At 41.3% G+C, this 19,742-nt stretch overlaps 1 protein-coding gene across 2 annotated transcripts; it reads right to left on the bottom strand.

Moving 5' to 3' along the window:
• Positions 1–1,422: 1,422 nt before the first annotated feature.
• On the bottom strand, positions 1,423–19,654 carry LOC129707008 (SPRY domain-containing SOCS box protein 3-like). 2 transcript variants are annotated; one of them, XM_055651719.1, is made up of 7 exons: positions 19,488–19,654; positions 12,394–12,543; positions 10,510–10,684; positions 8,030–8,217; positions 4,983–5,085; positions 3,124–3,249; positions 1,423–2,101 (listed from the first exon to the last, which is right to left on the bottom strand). In XM_055651719.1, exons 2-7 carry the CDS (start codon positions 12,523–12,525, stop codon positions 1,752–1,754), a joined length of 1,074 nt encoding a protein of 357 aa, XP_055507694.1. In that variant the 5' UTR covers positions 12,526–12,543; positions 19,488–19,654; the 3' UTR covers positions 1,423–1,751. The 2 variants fall into 2 exon arrangements, with proteins under 2 accessions (XP_055507694.1, XP_055507693.1); XM_055651718.1 differs by having other exon boundaries at positions 19,492–19,653.
• Positions 19,655–19,742: the final 88 nt, after the last annotated feature.

Raw genomic sequence — 19,742 nt, 5'->3', positions numbered from 1 at the left:
AGGTAGAATATGGCACAGCTTCTGTGAAGTATAGATTTTAATATACATGTCATTTTTCTTACTAATATCAAAATCCCATTTTAAAAGCACACACACACACACTTCAATTACCATTCAATCCATCTTGCACCAAGAAGGCAGAAAAGACTATAGTCGGGAAACATAACATACTTGTGTTCCTAGCACACGCAGAATGGATATTTGAATGTGCATCCTTCCAGATTTGTTTATACATTTTAATGGGGATAAAGTAGAGCAGATTGTGCAATAGGTGTGCTCATTTCTATTTTAGGCAAAGTGGATTCTTACAACCAAATAACCCACTAAAGCCAAAGCTTCCATCACCTGTAGTTCCTGTGTCTCCAAAGCCAAATGTGTACCGATGTTGGGATAGGATTCAAAGGAACAATTCAGAATGCAAGGCCAACTATTCAAATGGAACTGGAGGTTGCCAGCAATTACTTGCATGATTATATCTTTAGTGACCACTAACTAATATCAAGTATGTCACACAGTTGATAAGCATTCTGCATGCAAATTTAACATAATAAAATACCAACTAACATTAGAAATCTGCCCAAAGAAAGACACAAAATGTTGGAGTAGCTCAGTAGGTCAGGCAGCAACTCTGGAGAAAAGGAATATGTGATGTTTTGGGCCATGACCCTTCTTCAGACTGAGTCAGGGGAGAGGGAAACTAAAGATATGCACAGAGGGGGAGCAGTGGGTGAGGGTGTTGCAGAACTTAGAGAGGAGAACTTCTTCAAAATAGGCATATCTTGAGGAGACTTTGCAGTGGAGCAGCCAAAATGTGTAGGAAGGAACTGCAGATGCCTGAAATAGGAAAACGTTCTGTGTTTATAAATGTTAAACCTCACATGAAAGCCATTAACATACTTGTTTACTCAATTAATGATTTTAGGTTGCTTGGATAGTAGACACATCTATTGCATGTATCAACAAACACAAGTATATCTGTTTCTATAATACAAAAAATAGGTTTAGATCAGATCTAAAATTGACATTGACAACTATTTTCTACTAATATAACATTTACAATAGTATCCATTTCATCTCACTCTATCCTGAAGGGTCAGTTTCAGAACAATACGACTTACTTCAGATCATCTATGTTATAACAAGTGCAACCCCAAACTACTGTCGTTTGTCCAATAACTTGACCTGATCCTCACATATTTATATATATTTTAAGCATTGCTTCTTTATTGCAAATGATAATCAATGCATTTTTCCCCTCGCCTGATGCAAGTTTAACATGATTGACAGAGCATGCTTTGTCCAAGCCAAGAACAAGCAGCACAGAAGCAACAACCAAATGATCTACCTGGTCCACTTGGATAAAGACTCAACCAACGAGGTAGAGATTTTTTTAAAAGAAATAAGATAGAGATGCTAGAAATATTTTGGACAAGATGATCATTTAATATTTTTAAGTGAAAGCACGAAATACCCTACAAAAAGAGTGCAGATTGAGGAAATAAAATTTGTACACAGGTAACTTTATTGAGAAGAACAGCATCTTAAACCATCATCTTACACGTCTGCCAATCTGAGTTCACAAGTAACACAGTCCTCGTTAGTTTGCTGCAAGGAGCTAGAACAATTGAAAATGAAGTTGGGAACTTTACACATCTCATGTATAGCAGCAATGGTCCAGGTCCACACTAAATACAATTTGAACTGCCATACATGCAATAGTCATGATTTAAAAAGGAATCAACCCAGATGTGTTAAGTCCATCGACATTTTTTCCGTTGGCAAGTTTCCGCGTCTGCTGTGGAAGAGCTGTCAGAATCGCTTCCCGATGAGTTGTTTGCAGTCTCATTGCCACTGCTTTCTTGATTCATTGAGAGAACCCAACCCAACTGATTGCGGAGCATGCGCTTCAGACCTGGGGGTAGCGGAAGAACCTCCAATTTGTCAATGTGTTCAGGCACGAGCTGTTGGAGCCGCAGACAGCAAAGATACTGGAGAGAAGTCGGGGAGAAACATGAACGTATCACCTTCATACTACTTCTTGCTGCAGTTGAACAAACCATTGGAAAAAACTTTTTGTTTTGCAGTTTGGTGGCTGCCATTCCTTTATAAAGAGAAAAAAATCTATTAATGCCAGCTAAGTGCACAGATACTATTATTATACAATATTTAACAATACATCAAATATTTGAGATTACTGAAAGTGCAAGTCATTGAAATGCTCGCAGTTAAGATTTTGCCAGGAAGTCTCCAAATTAAAAAAAAAAAAAATGCAAATATTGCCAAATTCATAATTTTCTCCATAAACAATCAGGCAGTTTGCCACATAATATGAAACTTTGAAAGGATAAATAAGATTTTCAACAGAATAAAGAAATAACATGTGATCAAAAATGTTTTCAAAACTTTAAAAATCTGCAAGCAAAACTGAACATTTACTCCCAAAATCTGAAAAAACTATCGTCCTTTACATAATACATACATTTAGAAAACTTAATTTTATTTTTTTTTTAATATGGAGAGCTGCACTTTTGGAAGTATCTAAAGTGGTACCACCCACCAATTTATTGTTTTCACCATACATTACATTTTAAAGTGCAATTGTCAAAGCTGTTCAGTTGGTTTGTTTTCAGGTCTCCAGCAATATAAGGGATTCCATGTGAACATTTAATCTTTTGCAAGTTCATCAGTTATCCAGGCCACTTGGATTGTATATTACAGAAACAAATGTATCAAAGCCTATCTCATTCCTGTTGCCTTTGGCGATTACAGAGTATATAATTTAAATCTCTAACGGCAAGTACTTCATTATTTTACATTTTTGAATCAAAATTTATGTTTTTGATCAACCATTCCAATAGGTCAGCATCCTAGAGCACCTGATAATAACAATAGATAACACCAGTATTTACTCGTCAGCATTTATCCGTCTGAAGAAGGGTCTCGACCCGAAACGTTATCCATTCCTTCTCTCCAGAGAAGCTGACTGTCCCGCTGAGTTACTCCAGCATTTTGTGTCTACCTTCGATTTAAACCAGCATCTGCAGTTCTTTCCTACACCAGTATTTATTATTTCATTTAAGATTCAGGCCATGTAAAATTAAGCTACATAAAGCTAGGTCATACCTATGCATTTCCTGTTTTTGAAGAACGTCAAGACACCATGCCACGTATCCAGATGAATACCTATGATGGAGCCCTGACCGAATCTTGTTGAGAAGTGACTCTTAGCACCTTTGTGATGTAGAACACCTACAAAAAAATGTACATGTTTTTTTAAAAATCCAAGAAGCTTAGATATTTTTCAAAATGATCAAACACAAGATGGTTAAATAAATATTACACGTAATATATTGCAATGATAATTCGCGGCATTTAAAAAAAACCTGTGGATCTTAACTATGCTCAAAATGTAGAGGTTTCAGATTTTCTTTAGTGTGGGTTCGATATAAGAAAATTTGGTCCTTTTCTCAAGGATGTTTAAGAGTTACCAGAGAATGGGGACATACATATTTTGGGCAGATAATTTATCTTGTAAGAGCACGATTCCAATTCATTGTAATCTCAAATGTGAGTTTTGTCAAAAGAACACTATTCTTAGAATATAGCTTTATCAGTGCTCAGATGATTCCTTTCACAGTTGGACTCCGAGTGTGCTGACAGTGGAAACAATTTGCACAACTAGAAGATTGAAATAGATTAGTCAGGTGAGCAACAAATGGAATTCAAACCTGAAGAAAAGGCATCTGGTTAGGGCAAGTATGTTGAAAGAATACATCGCACATGATTTGAAACTGAGACTTATCAAGGAACCGAAAACAAGAGATGTACATGTTGGCAAATCTCTTTAGAAGGCAGGGCTAATGGATGACATTGATGGCTTCAGGCAAGTTACAGGATGCTTTATCAAAAGGGACATTGGAATAACCGTAGGGAGGTCACGCTGATATCAAATAATGAACTATTTTACTTAATTACATTTGTTTTGATTATAGTATCACAAACAGAAAGAGATGGTTGCAAGATGTTGGCAAATTTAAAAAGCGTTTAGTCTAAGCTGGTGTTCGTTAATTACAATAATAAAGGAGATATAATCAAGGCATAAGATGATGTGGCTAATATGATGTAAATAGCAAGGATCTTTCCCCCCACAGATGAGTAGTGGTGGCACGATGGCGCAGCGGTAGAGCTGCTGCTTTACTGTGCCAGAGACCCGGGTTTAATACTGTCTACGGGTGCTGTCTGTACACAGTTTGCATGTTCTCCCTATGACCACATGAGTTTTCTCCGGGTGCTATGGCTTCCACCCACACTCCAAAGACGTACAGGTATGTAGGTTAAATGGCTTCGGAAAAATGATAAATTGTCCCTAGAATGTAGGATAGCGCTAGTATATAGGGTGATCGCTGGTCAGCGCGGACTTGGGTGCTCTGAAACGCTTGTTCCCACGCTGCCTCTCTAAAGTCTAAAGAGTAGTTAGTGAATCACCGAGGGATAGCCTGAGTGATTCACTACTCATCTATGAGAAATAGCTCCTTGCTAATTATCCCATGTTGCCCATCCATAATTTATATAATAATTAGACGGAACAGTGCCAATTGAAATGTTTTTAATTTAAAATATTAATAATTAAAATATTATTAAAAACGGTTTAACAATTCTGCCTGAAAAGGTCATCACATTTAAATGACAACTGCTTTAGCACTTGAAGAGCAATAACCTATATGGCTTTGTAACAGTAGGCACAGGTAAGAGTTAACATGTCAATGAGTCAACACCAGTGTGTATTCTAATTCTCTAAAGATACGCCATTTTAAATATAAAATGGGGGACTGGTATTCTCCATTTGAAAACGGACAAAGTTTTCCATAACAGTAGGTAGACAAAATGCTAGAGTAACTCAGCGGGACAGGCAGCATCTCTGGAGAGAAGGAATGGGTGACGTTTGGGGCAGAGACCCTTCGTCAGACTGATCATAATAGTACCTGTATAGGAGAGACCCCAACTATTTTCATCCTTTCCCAATAAGCTGCAAAAGGTGTGGCGAAATTTGTCCAGTTTGACATCAGTTGTTCCTATTCCTACCATCTAAATGGTGCACAAAAATGAGAGGTTAGGCAAACTAACAAATATTCAAGTTGCTATGGTTGGAGGTACTCAAAGAATGCAATTGAAAACATTGTCACAGCAATCATTAAAACATCATTTTCCTGCATCTTTCTTTAACAGAAACCATAATTTATTTGATACAATAACAATTGCAAACAAATTTATTGCAACCAAATATTACAATCTTAACACACGCAAACATTTGACAATATTAAAAATTGACCAAAGGCTTGATTAGAGGAGGTCGATTTTAACGAACAACTTGGGGTGGAAAAGCTAAAATGCAGCTACTTTCAGAGTCGGGATAAAGAGGGGAAATTCAGACAAATGACAAACATGAACAGGGATTAATTGCAGAAAATTCCCTTAAAATTTCTTATGTGCAAAGGCTTAATAAAAACTTAATAAAAGGCAGCCAAAACATCAAGAGAATAACATTAACATCAATGGAACTTTAGATTCACTTTTTTTAAATTAACATTTTATTGAACCTTAAAGATCCAAGTTGAGTCACTCAATATCAAAAACATTTCAACTTGATGTTAGTTTTCCACAAATGTTAAATAACAACTTGATATCTCTCACTGCTTACAAATATATTCAATTATTTGAGTAGATTCCAGATTTAAGTTCAAATTGGATTGTTTTATTTGACCAAATGTGTATTACTGGGCAGCCAAAGACCTTTCAACACTAATTCAGTGTTAAATTCAGTTCTGATAAATCTTGGACTGAAGGTAGAATATTATAACCTTCTGATGTTGATAAATTGGCCGTGCAATATAGAACTTTAGCTTACAAGTTGAAATTGAACATTCATTTTAACTAACTATATTATGATAACTAATGTCAAGACTGATGCAAATATTATTACAATTTGATTAAAATATATATTTATATACACACATACAGTGCCCTCCATAATGTTTGGGACAAAGACCCATCATTTATTTATTTGCCTCTGTACTCCACAATTTGAGATTTGTAATAGAAAAGAATCACATGTGGTTTAAGTGCACATTGTCACATTTTATTAAAGGCCATTTTTTATACATTTTGGTTTCACCATGAACAGCTGTGGTTTCACAGCTGTGTTTATACATAGTCCCCCATTTCATGGCACCATGTTTGGGACACATGGCTTCATAGGTGTTTGTAATTACTCAGGTGTGTTTAATTGCCTCCTTAATGGAGGTATAAGAGAGCTCTCTGCAACTTGTCCTTCCTCCAGTCTTTCAATCACCTTGGAAACTTTTATCGCTGTTTATCAACATGAGGACCAAAGTTGTGCCAATGAAAGTCAAAGAAGTAAATATGAGACTAAGAAACAAGAATAAAACTGTTGGATACATCATCCAAACCTTAGGCTTACCAAAATCAACTGCAATCAAGCACAAAGGGACTGGCAGGCCAAGGAAGACCTCCACAGCTGATGACAGACGAATTATCTCTATAATAAAGAAAAATCCCCAAACACCTGTCCGACAGATCAGAAACACTCTTCAGGAGTCAGGTGTGGATTTGTCAATGTCTGCAGAAGACTTCATGAACAGAAATACAGAGGCTACACTGCCAGATGAAAACCACTGATTAGCCACAAAAATAGGATGGCCGGGTTACAGTTTGCCAAGAAGTACTTAAAAGAGCAACGACTGCTTTGGAAAAAGATCTTGTGGACAGATGAGCCAAAGATTAACTTATATCAGAGGGATGGCAAGAGCAAAGTATGGAGGAGAGAAGAACTGCCCAAGATGCAAAGCATACCACCTCATCTGTGAAACACGGTGGTGGAGGTGTTATGGCCTGGGCATGTGTGGCTGCTGAAGGTAGTAGCTTAATTAATTCTGAAGTGTATCCTATTCTATCTGCTCAAGTTCAAACAAAAAAACTAATTGGCTGGCGGTTCATTCTACAGCAAGACAACGATCCCAAACATACTGCTGAAACAACAAAAGAGTTTTTCAAAACTTAAAAAATGGTAAATTCTTGAGTGGCCAAAGTCAATCACCTGATCTGAACCCAATTGAGCATGCCTTTTATATGCTGAAGAGAAAACTGAAGGGGACTAGCCCCCAAAACAAGCATAAGCTAAAGATGGCTGCAATACAGGCCTGGCAGAGCATCACCAGAGAAGACATTCAGTAACTGGTGATATCCATGAATCGCAGACTTCAAGCAGTCATTGCATGCAAAGGATATGCAACAAAATACTAAACATGACTACTTTCATTCACATGACATTGCAGTGTCCCAAACATTATGGTGCCCTGAAATGGGGAGACTATGTATAAACACTACTGTAATTTCTGCATGGTGAAACCAAAATGTTTAAAAATGTCCTTTATTAAATTCTGACAATGTGCACTTTAACCACATGTGATTTTTTTCTATTACAAATCTCAAATTGTGGAGTAGAGGCAAATAAATAAATGATGGGTCTTTGTCCCAAACATTATGGAGGGTACTGTGCCAATAAACACACACACACACACACATACACAGTAAACCCTCACAATAACAGATCACAGGGGGGGAGAGAGAGAAGACGATGATGTTATTGCTGATTGTGAGCTATAACCAAGTGAGGGGGGTAAAGTTTAACACAAGGCCGGGAGGACAGATAAGCAACGTAATGGGTGGGGTTTAAACAAGCAGGAATTCAAAGGTCCGGGAGCTGCAGAGCCCACAAGCGGTGCTCCAGGGATGGGTCTGTTACTCACGCGCCTTCATGCTGCTCACTCTCTCCGTTCCCGCAACAGGAAGTACGCCACGTGACGCCAACTCGTCGAGGTCGGGTGCAACAGGAGCCTCGGTCCACTATAACCGAGATCTGCTATATAGAGGTCCGTTATAGAGGGGGCTTACTATATATACACATACCAACACACACCTCATCCCATTATAGCCATTTTACTATACCTACCATGTCTGTACCATATACTGGAGAGGTCATTTTTATTTCCCAAAAGTGCTGTCCCTCACTCATTTCCTTGTCTCCACGAACAGCTGCAGTTCCACAACTGTAATCCATGTGGAAATTCACTTCCCTGTTCTCACAGCTCAACAGTGTGTTAGAAGACTTGGTTGAATCATCCCACATCCATTCAAAATCTGCAGGGAGGACTTGTTTTTAAACTTAAGATAACAAATAACAGTCATATTTTACTGGAGCTGACATTACTTGCAGCAAATCAGACCCGTTTACCCACATTTGCCTTTGTTACAATACACACAAAGAGGTTCAGTGAGATCTATTAATGATTTGATTACGCTCATGCTGAAGAACCTGTTGAAAGCCTAACAACACCATACACCTCTGCACATCGATGGAGCTGATGTGGAAAGGGTCAGCAGCGTGAAGTTCCTAGGACTCCACCTGTCAGATGACCTGACGTCCACGACCAACATCACAGCACTGGTCAAGAGAGCCCAGCAGCGACTACACCCTCTCCGAAGACTACGTAAAGCAGGTCTCCCCACTACACACCTACGAACTTTTTATAGGGGGTCAATCGAGAGCACATTAACCTACGGCATCACTTCCTGGTTCGGGAGCTGCAAGGCGTACGAACGGCACCAACTAGACAGGATTGTGAAGACCGCCAGCAGGATTATTGGTGCTCCACTCCCTTTCCTGCTGGACATATACAGGAAGAGATGTATCAGCAGAGCCATCTCCATCATCAAAGATCCCTACCACCCATCGCATCACATATTCTCCATCCTGCCATCTGGGAAGAGGTACAGGAGCATTAGCTACAAAACCAGCAGGATGTTCCTCAACTTCTTCCCGCAGGCTATAAGACTGCTAAACGGACTTTGCCCCCTGCCAAAGTATCGCGCACCAACCACCAACCTGGACACACTGCAGCAGAGCCACTGTCGTGCCGCTGCCGATCGGAACGCCTGTTGATGTTTAGTAGAGTGTTAATTTGTTCATGATATATGTATTTTTATTTCTATTTATTTTTAATGCACACTGAATGGACACTGGTTGAGCAACGTTTTTTTGTTTCCTCTGGGTATGTGAATACTCAGGAAATGACAATAAAGATATACAATAGATGTGATGCATGTAGTTCCCCACAGCTAGAAAATAATCAAGAGTTATTTTAGTTTAGGTTAGAGGTGCAGCATGGAAAGAGTTCCTTCTGCCCATCGAGTTCATGCCGACCATCGACCACCTGTACACTAGTTCTATGTTGTCCCACTTTCGCATTCTACACACTAGGAGCAACTAGAAGCCAATTAACCAACAAACATGTACGTCTTGGGAATGAGGGAAGAAACTGGTGCACCTGAAGAAAACACACGTGGACACAGGGAGAACGCACAAATTGCATCCATAGTCATGATCGAACCTCCGTCCGATGCTGTGAGACGGCAGCTCTACCACTGTGCCATTTAGGGTGGCGCAGATAATAGAACAACATTTAAGTTCTTTTAAATTACCACACAATTCTTCATTTGCATTCTTTTGATTTAAATATGAAAAACCTACGGTGGCTATATAACAATTATTGCAGGAGTAACTCAGCGGGTCAGACGGCACCTCTGAAGAACATGGATAGGTGGTTTTTTGGGTCAGGACACTTCTTCAGACTTGCTGAGTTACTCCAGCACCATGCTGCCTGACCCTTGGAGTTTCTCCAACACGTTCTGACATTTTGTGTAAACCAGCATCTTCAATTCCGTGTTTCTACAATTTAGTTTCTAAATCATTGCAGGTTCTTCAGTTTGAGTGCAATTAAGGCATAATAAGATTGTGCAGATCTTATAAATGGCTAATAAAGTAAACAGAGCAAAAATAAATGGCAATAAATTTAGATTTCTTGCACAATAACACAGGAAAGATGGTGAAAATGTACAAGGGCAAAAAGCTTGCAGAGTAAAAAAACACACATACAGACCAGCATCAGAGTCCTTTCAAAACCTTTTACATCAATGACTGAAGTGTACTCTTTTAAAATATCATTATTAGCCCAAGACAAATTCAGGCTATTTGTTATCAGCTTTATTATTAACAATAGCTAAATGAGATTTAAAGTGTATCTTAGGATGTAGGTTTATTAATGTTGCTTGTAATGAGGTACAGGGAAAAGCTTAGCATGCTATCTGAGTAAATCAGATGATACTATACATAAATATAACCAAGCCAAACTCAAGTACAACTGATAGAGTGAAGTAAAAAAAGAGTCCAACGGAACAACCCATCTCTGCAGGTATCTTCTGTTGTGAATATTTCTTATGGATGGAAGCAAGTGGTATCCTGGGAGGACCTGTAGTCCAAAGAATCTGCTAGTCTAGAACCGAAAACCCTGAAGTGCTGGATTATCAGTTTTTACTATGCATCCTTAAATAATCTGCAATCCAACAAAAGAGATGACAGCAAATGAAACTTACATTCATCTTTTTCTCCACAGTGACAATCTTTCATACGATGAAAACTGCGCATGCTCCTGCAGTATCTGGTGTCATTTTGGCTTACACAGCCACAGTACGATTCCCCTGTCACCGGTAATGCTGTTGGTATTGATGGCGGCAAGTGGAATTCTGGCTCAGAATCAGAATCACTGTGCTTTAAGAGATGAAAATAAAAATCCACTTCAAACAACATTGTAAAACAAAATGAATTGCTCACTTGCAAAAACAAAAGCTTAGCTTCAAAGGAGTAGAATCAAGAGGGCAACTGAAAAATAATTTTTTGACCAAGAATACACAATTTGAAAAATGCAGCCCAGGCTTCTCAGTGTTGTTCTACAATATTGAAATGAACAACTTGTATATTACTGCGATGATCAGCTCTTGCGCACTAATCTACAGACTGAACTTGTCTAAACTAATAGACTAATCGCCCGGAAGTGGCGGCGCTGCCCTAGCAGCTGCGGCTTGCCTGTAGTCCGTCTGTTTTTTTCTTTTTTTGTTGTTTTTCTTGTCTTGTTTTAGTTAGTAAATTTTAGTTTATTAGGTTGTGTATGTGTGTGCGGGGAGGGGGTGGGAGAAACTTGTTTTAGTCTCTTCCTTCGGGGGAATGCAACCTTTTCTTGTCGTATCACCCGTCTCCGTCTGCGCTGAGACCTAATGGCGGAACTGGCGGCCTCCAACTGGGACCGACCTCGAGGCTCCGGAGGCAGAGCCAGCTGGGACTTATCAGCGCGAGGCTGACCGACTTCGAGACTGTGGTAGAATTCCGGCTTTGGGGCTGTGGCGGCGTTGGCGACCCGACTTCGAGGCTGTGGCGGCGGCGGCCCAACTTCGGCGCCTCGGAGGATCAGCCGCGGGCCCAGTGGACGACATCGTCGGGAGCTCGCAGGTCACAGGTTGATGAACTGTTTTTCCGGAGCTCCCGCGCCAACAACTTCGTCCGCTAAACTGGAGGGTGGCAGCTTAGACCGCCCCAGGCCGTGGATTTTGAACCGGCCCGTTCGCGGAGCTCGGATTCAGCCGCGGGACTGACTTCAGATTCAGATTCAACTTTAATTGTCAATGTCAGTGTACAGTACAGAGACAACGAAATGCAGTTAGCATCTCCCTGGAAGAGCGACATAGAATATGATTTCAATAAATAAATCTTTACTAACCATCACCCGGCGGGGTCACAGCATCAGAAGCCTGGATCGCCTCCGAGCAGAGGGAGAACAAGGAGGGAAGAGACAAAGACTTTAAGACTTTTGTCTTCCAGCACAGTGAGGAGGTGCCTGGTGAACACTGTGGTGGATGTTAAATTTGTGTTTATTTGGGGTTTTTGTTATTTTATTATAAGTATGACTGCAAGGCACAAAATTTACTTCAGATCGGAAGGTCTGAATGACAATAAAGGATACTTTACTTTACTTACTTTACTACTAATGTTCAAAAGATGGGCACAAAAGAAAAAAAAGGCATAAAAATATTAAATATAGATTGAATGAAATAATTTTTACTATGCTTTTCATTGCTCCAGTTGATAAATAAGGCACCTCTTAATTACACCCATTACAGAAACATCTGAAATTTGCAAAGGGCAAAAATATATTTTTTAATTATATGTGTTGCACCGTGATTTGGTACCACAAAACCAAAATTAACCGAGACCAAAATGATGATATTCAATACTACTAGTCTATTTCCGGTCAAGGTACACGTGTCATTTTAGTTTCTTTCTGGACAAGAATACAATGCCTTCTTTCTCCCCATTGATTGCGTGACATGTTGAGAATCTCCAGCATTTTGCTGCTATTTCAGATTTCCAACATCTGCTGCATACTGATGGGAAACAGGGAACAAGATTGTATTTTATTGACTTACCTGACCATCCGAGTCATAGCCAGGGTTAGGACCTGCTGAACCTTCGGGCAATACCACTGCCACAGTATCAGCTTCTCGAACACCACTGTACACATACCGCCAGGCACGATTATTTCTGTTACTCCGTGACATGTTTTCTTAAAATTTGCTCTGTAATGAGAAATGTACAATAGGTTAGCCAAGTGCTGGACAGTTTTTATGCATTTCAAAAAAGTAAATTTTTTAAAAAATGTCAAGGTAAACAACCATCCAATTGTGGACACAAGATGGTGGAAAAAGTCAGCACGTTGGACAGCATCTCTGGAGAACATTGATAAGCAACGTTTCGGATCGGGACTCTTCAGACTGATTGTAAGGGGGGTACCCGAAATGTTACCTGTCCATGTTTGCCAAAAATACTGCCTGACCCGCTGAATTACTTCAGTAATTTGTGTCCCTTTTTGTAAACCAGCAAGTGCAGTTTCTTGTTTCTAAAACCATCCAATTGTGCTGTTTTGATGAAATACTTTCTGTTGCCACTGTACACGGAGCAGAAGTTAGGGTACAATTACAATTCAAAGCCACTGCCTCACAGTGCCAGAAACCCAGGTTCCATCCTGACTACGGATGCTGTCTGTACAGAGTTTGTACCTGCGTAGGTTTTCTCCGGGTGCTATGGATTCCTCCTACTCCACGTTTGCAGGTTAATTGAGTTTGTCCCGAGTGTGTGCAACATAGTGCTAGTGCGTAAGGGCATCGCTTCGATGGGCCGAAGGGCCTGTTTCCACGCTGTATCTCTAAACCTGCGCTACCACAGAACCCGCTAAATAGCCCGCAGCACGGAACGTGTTAAGAGCTTGCTGCGGGCCGGATAAAATCTCATGGTGGGCCAGATGTGGCCCGCGGGCCATAGTTTGGAGACCCCTGTTCCATGGGTAAGCCAGTTCAGAATCCAAACTACCAAATTACTGTCCATCCCATGTATTTAAATCTTCTGGCCTACCATGAGGGACCATCAAATGCCTTACTATAATCCCCATATACAGCATTCACTGCCCATCAATCACTATTTTCTCCTTCTGAAAAACCTCAATTAAGTTAGTATGACACGGAATGCCTTGGGCAAAGCCATGCTGGCTGACCATAACGATCCCATTTTCTCTGAAGTGCAAGTAAATCACCTCTCGAAGAATAGCTCTCCATGGCATCCCTATCGCCGACATGAGGTTTACCAGCCTATAATTCCCCAGATTATCTCTACTTCCCTTAAACAAATAAATATTGGTCATTGTCCAGGACCTCGCCTGTGGCTAGAGAGGTTACAAAGATCTTCTCAGTGCTCCCTCAATCTCCTTTCTTGCCTCTCTCAAAACCTGGGATAGATCCAATTAGGGTCTGATCCCAAAACAAATCAAGGCATTTCACCAAATAATAGTAAATTGTTTAAAACATTGTTCAGATTTTGAATAAAAGTTAAATGAAAGAACAAAATATTAACCTTCTATGTAATAACGCCTTCATAATGCATTGCATATCTAATTTGTGTCTTTAAGATCATATGACAAGATTCATCGTTTCATGGTATTTCAACGATTGCATTCGATCCAATTTGTGATTCCAGCTACCATTGCAGATGTGTACTGCAATTCGTTCTTCCCCCGCACAATTAAAGCATGGAATAATCTCCACCCTACTATAGTTACCTAACCAGATGCAACTAACTTTAAGGTAGCTCTTTCTTCCCAATAACCCTTTCAGGCTGAAGTCCTCCCTCCACCACCTCCAATTTAAATTCCATGTGGAATATTTTGGAGGACCAAGAAACCAAGAACGATAAATAAAACTATGTAAACAAGCTGATATCAGTACATCAAAAGATTAAGGTTAACAATATCCACCAATGTATCCTGACATTAAAATTGACATCTTAAGTATTCAGGTAACTGATGTCACTAAGCTATGTGCTAGTGTTTTGGGGATGAAGTTTAGATTTGAAGGAGAAACATGAAACAAGACAGGGAGAAGCCAAGGCATTATGGGCCAGATATGGGGCTGTCCCATTGTAGAAGCTCATTCAAGGGCTCTCCTGAGTTAAAAAAAAAAAAAAACTCGTGGTAAGCACGTAGATTTGGTTTGATTCAATTTATTGTCATTGCACTTTTCAGTGCAACAAAATGGTTTAGCCTGCAGTCATAACATAGAATAAATAACAAACACTCAACACAGTTTAAAGTCCCAAAGTCATTGTCTCTTCCCTCCTTGCCCTCCTTCTGCGCTGAGGCAATCCAAGCCTCCGATGTTGTGACCCCGCCGAGTGATGGTAAGTCCCGCGGCTGAATCCGAGCTCAGCAAACGGGCCGGTTCAAACTCTGCGGCCCGGGGCGGTCGAAGCTGCCATCCTCCAGTCCAGAGGACGCAGCTGTAGTTGCGGGAGCTCCGGAAAATTCGAGCTCCCGATGATGTCGTCCACTGGCCCACAACCGAGCCTCCAAAGTCGGGTCACCGCCACCACTACAGCCCCGAAGTTGGCCAGCCTCGCGTTGGTAAGTCCTGGCTCTGCCTCCGCAGCCTCGAGGTCGGTCGGTCGCAGTTGGAGGCCGCCAGCTCCGCGATAGGCCTCAGCGCAGACGGACACGGAGACGGGGGATACGGCAGGAAAGGTCGCACCCCACCCCCCATCGAAGGAAGAGTCATAAAACATGTTACACCCATCCCCCAACACATACACAAACAAATAAACCAAAATAAACTGTAAAAACGGAACAAAAGAAAACAAAAAACAGAAAAGACAAACGGACTGCAGGCGAGCCGCAGCTGCAAGGCAGCCACAATGTACATAACGGGTTTGTCAGAGCTCGGAAGGTCTCTTAGCGGTTCATAACGCTAATGGCAGGTACTCGGGAAACGAGGTAAGCTCGGGAAGACTTTTCAACATGTCGATAAATGTCCACAAGAGCCCCGAATACCACTTACGGCTGTGATTTTTGGCCATCTTACTCAGTCGCCCTCCGCTCATGAGGTGCAGAGGATTCTTCCCATCAATGAAAAATAAGTGCTATTAGTGTTTAAAAAATGTTGAGAATCTCTCTCCTGTCAATCATGCCATGAAGGCCACACCCCTTCCCGTGGAAGGATTATAAAACCCGGAAGTATGGGTGTGGCTCAGTCTCTGCAAGATGGGGGAGGGAGCGGTCACGACTCTGTCTGAGCTGTGAATCAACTGAACACACTGAATGTCTACTGAACTGTGAGTGTGGTGTTTATGTGGTGTTTTGGGTGGTTTTATGGTGGTTTCACCCGGCATGAAATGGTATGAAACTGCATTTGAATGTGGTGGCCTTGCACCTGGCATGAAATGGTCTGAAACTGCATTTGAATTTAGTGGCCTTGCACCCGGCATGAAATGGTCTGAAACTGCATTTGAATTTAGTGACCTTGCACCCTGCATGAAATGGTATGAAACTGCATTTGAATTTGGTGGCCTTGCACCCTGCTTGGAGTGGTACGAAGCTGCACTTGAATTTGTTGGGCTTGCACCCTGCTTGAAGTGGTATGAAACTACTGAAACTACACTTGAATTTGTTGGCCTTGCACCCTGCTTGAAGTGGTATGAAACTGCACTTAAATTCAGTGGCCATGCACACTGCTTGAAGTGGTATGAAACTGCACTTGAATTTGGTGGCCTTGCACCCTGCTTGAAATGGAATTTTAAGGAATAGCCGTGAGTCAACTGCCAGCCCACCAGCCGTGACCAGCCCACATCAGGCTTGAGTGACTAAGCTGCCACCCCATGAATCCATTTGACCCACAATGTCCATACTAGTCCTTTGGAAACCAGTCCCTTCAACCCACAACGCCCATACTAGCGCTCCAGAAAGCCACCACCCCACTGGCCACCAATATTGGAATTGGTGGAGAGGTGGAATATTGCATTGGGGGACCAGCCCTCCCCTTCCTTTTGCTGCACGCTAACCAGTCAGCGTAAAGACAATATACAATTACAATTGAGCCATCCACAGTGTAGATACATTGAGGGAAGTAAGGAACAGACACTCTGGCCATAATCTTCTTTACATCTGCAGATTCAGTGGTAATATTTCAGGACTGGAAATCTGGCAAAAACATAAGAGTTTATGGATGAACCTTTAACTACATATTAGCAAGTTTGCCTCCAATGGTGGGAAACGTTCTTAAAGGAATAGTCAGGGACAGAATTAGAGGTCACTTTAACCAAGTGTTGATTTATTGGAGATGCCAGCATAGATTTGTCAATGGATCATTTATTCATTCAAGGGATGTGGGTGGTGCAGGCTGAGCCAGCCTTTCATTGTACATCCCTAATTGCCCTTGAGAAGGTGGTGATATGCTTTTTTGAACCGTTGCAGTCCTTCAGCTGTGAGTATACCCAATTGGTGTTGAAGAGGGAGCTCCAAGGCAAAATTTACCCAGTGACAAATGAATTCAGTGCATCCTGTAGACGGTACAAACCGCTATGACTAAGCGAATGGTTGTGGACAGAGTACCTATATCAAGCAGCTTCCAAGTTCTGTATGTTGTCAAGCTCCTTGTCTTGTTGAGGCTGAACTTATCCAGGCAATTGGAGAGTATTCCATCACACTTTAATTTTATTTTTTAATGCAGTTACAATGAGTTAGAGAGAAATGCAGATTGTGTATGGACTTCCAAAAAGGCATTTTGATAAAGGCGACACAAAATGAAGTCGACTTCAAGATCTAATGTGTTGGAATAAAAGGATTAAACACATCGGTCAAATACAGGGAATATTAGGATTGTATCATCAGACTAGATAAGAAGTGCAGTGTAGATATCCTTGGACTTACCAGATCTCTTAAAGTTTGAAATAAGGACAATACACTGTTTAGACTTTCTAAAAACTTTATCTGTATGTAAACGTTCATGGGTTGTCTGAAGAAGGGTCCCAACCAGAGATGTCACCCATCTTCTTTCTCCAGGAATGCTTGCCTGACCTGCTGAGTTACTCCAGAACTTTGTGTCCATCTTCAGTACAAACTAGCATATACAGATCCTTTCCACACGTTATCCTTCAGTGTCTTGGGTACAGCAAAACTTTTCAATCACTCATCATTTAAAAATACTTGCACTTCTATTTTGTCCTTCCAAAATTAATGACATTAATTTTCCACGTCATAACCTCTCCCATTCCTTTAAGCCATCTATATGCCTTGAAGCTGCTCTGCATTTCCTTCACAGCCCACGCTACCATTAGCTTTGTACCAGCAACAATGTTGGATATATTACATTTGACCTCTATATCGCAATCACTGAAACACATTGTGAACAGATGAGGGCCCAGCATCAAGCCCTGCAACACCCTATTAATCACAGCCAATCTAAAAATATCACATTATTCCAAATGTCCTTTAACTAATCCTCAACCCACAATTTATAGAATACCCTGACAATGTGCAGTCCAACCCAATACCTGTAGCAACTTGTTGAAGGTCTAATTTAAAGGCCCACACGTCCAAATTAACTTATCCAATTGTTTATTGCCAAGGTAATAATTTTAATAGATTGCAGAAATTTCCTACTACAGGTGCCAGGCTTACATAAGAAATAGAAGGCTATTTGGCCCTTTGTTCTGAAATTCATTACAGCGAGATAGTCAAATATTCAATAATAATGTTCAAACCAGCATTTTTTTTCTTTTTGCTTGTTGTCCAAACGTCTTTTTGTGTACAAGAACAAGTAAGCCCCTTTGAACATCATCCAAACATTACCCAAAAACTAACCATTTAGCAATATAATCCACCTTCCATTCTATGCACCAAATATTTCCACATTATATTCCATTGATATGATTTATAGCTTCCTATTTTCTTTATGTCTCCTCAATTAGTGGTCTCCTTACATGTTAATAATTTGTACTTGAGTATACAGGGTTCAAATTTATAGATGAAAAATGAATGCATAATGAAATATGATGCAATAAATTGCAAGGTGGATAGTAATAAATAAGTGGCAGATGAAATTGGAATAGAGGAAGCTGCAAGGAGATTTGATGGAGAATAATATCATGAAGGGTCAGAAGACCAAGTAGTGTTTCATTTTAGTGATATAACTTCACAAAGAAGGGAATAATAAAAGTTCAAAAGCAAAATAAAAATCATATCTAGATAAAGACCATGTTTGCCATCAGTTGCTTATATGTTATGTAGTACAATGAAATTCAAGAAAATTCTGAATTACACCCTCAAGCTGATAAACAGATCTGCGTTTTATTTGAACCATTATCATCAACTTCACAAACATATTGGCAAAATAAGGATGCTGCTCATCTGAAACAAAAAAAAAGGGCAATCTTCACCAACTATTGCCGTGCCCTCGTCACCTAGCAGGGTTGGGACAAGTCCTCGCTACATTATGAAGACATGAAATGTGCAGCTATTGTAATTTAAAGTAAAAAGGGAGATCGGTGGTTTTTTGATCATTATTTAGAGACTAAAAAATAAGGACAACACTCTGCCTCCAAGCATTCGATTAGAAAGGCCAAGTATCCATTATTACAATTACGTTGCGCAAGTTCATTATGCATTTGTTCACTGGTGACTGACTCTGCCTTGTAAACAAAAACTCAGCAAAGGATCCAAACACCTCTCTTTCTCTCCTCCAAATTAAATGGTGGGCGGTGCATTTATCCCGAGTTGATCAGGAGGGTGAATCCCAATGACTGCAGCTTGTATGAAGCTGCCGTGGGTTGTGGAGTGGAAGAGGGGGACGGGGACGTTGTGACAAGCAGCTGGCTGGCCGCAGGAAAGAAGGACAAGCGGACGTGAGAGGGATAGCCGGGCGATGGGGATGTGGGGATGGGGGAGAAGGAGGGGTCGTTTTAGGTGGTGAAGTGGAAACGCGGGACGGGGAGTGGTGTTGGGGAGGCGATGGGTGGAGACTGGAGGGAGAGCTGGGGGGAGGGTAGTGCGACGGGTGGCCGCGGAAAGGCGATGAGTGGGAGATGCACCCGGGGGTGCGGGGCGGAGGTGAGAGGAGGGGCGGCCCCGGATCCGCAGGCCCGAAGCACCGCCATCACCACAAACTTCCCCCAGCAGCCGCCCGTGACTGACTGACTGACTCACCCACCTGGGTCAAGGAGGTGAACTTTCGCCGCCTTGCGAATGTGGAATTAATATTGCAGCAGCCGCTAAGGGCGGGGGTCGTATTGTCGGGTCGGGGCCGCTGTGTTTGTTTATTGTGCACCGAGCGAAGCTTCTCAACCCAACTTCAACGCCCGCCCCGGTCACGCGCCCAGCCGCCCTCCGATACGTCCGTCAGGGCCCGACGTCACAGCGCCCCGCCCTGTGAGTGGACGGCAGGCGCGTCAATCACTCAGG

The sequence above is a fragment of the Leucoraja erinacea genome, chromosome 20, assembly GCF_028641065.1.
Source record: "Leucoraja erinacea ecotype New England chromosome 20, Leri_hhj_1, whole genome shotgun sequence".
Taxonomy (NCBI): Eukaryota; Metazoa; Chordata; class Chondrichthyes; order Rajiformes; family Rajidae; genus Leucoraja; species Leucoraja erinaceus.
Note: the sequence above shows the minus strand (reverse complement) of the source record. Positions and strands in the feature narration are given on the sequence as shown.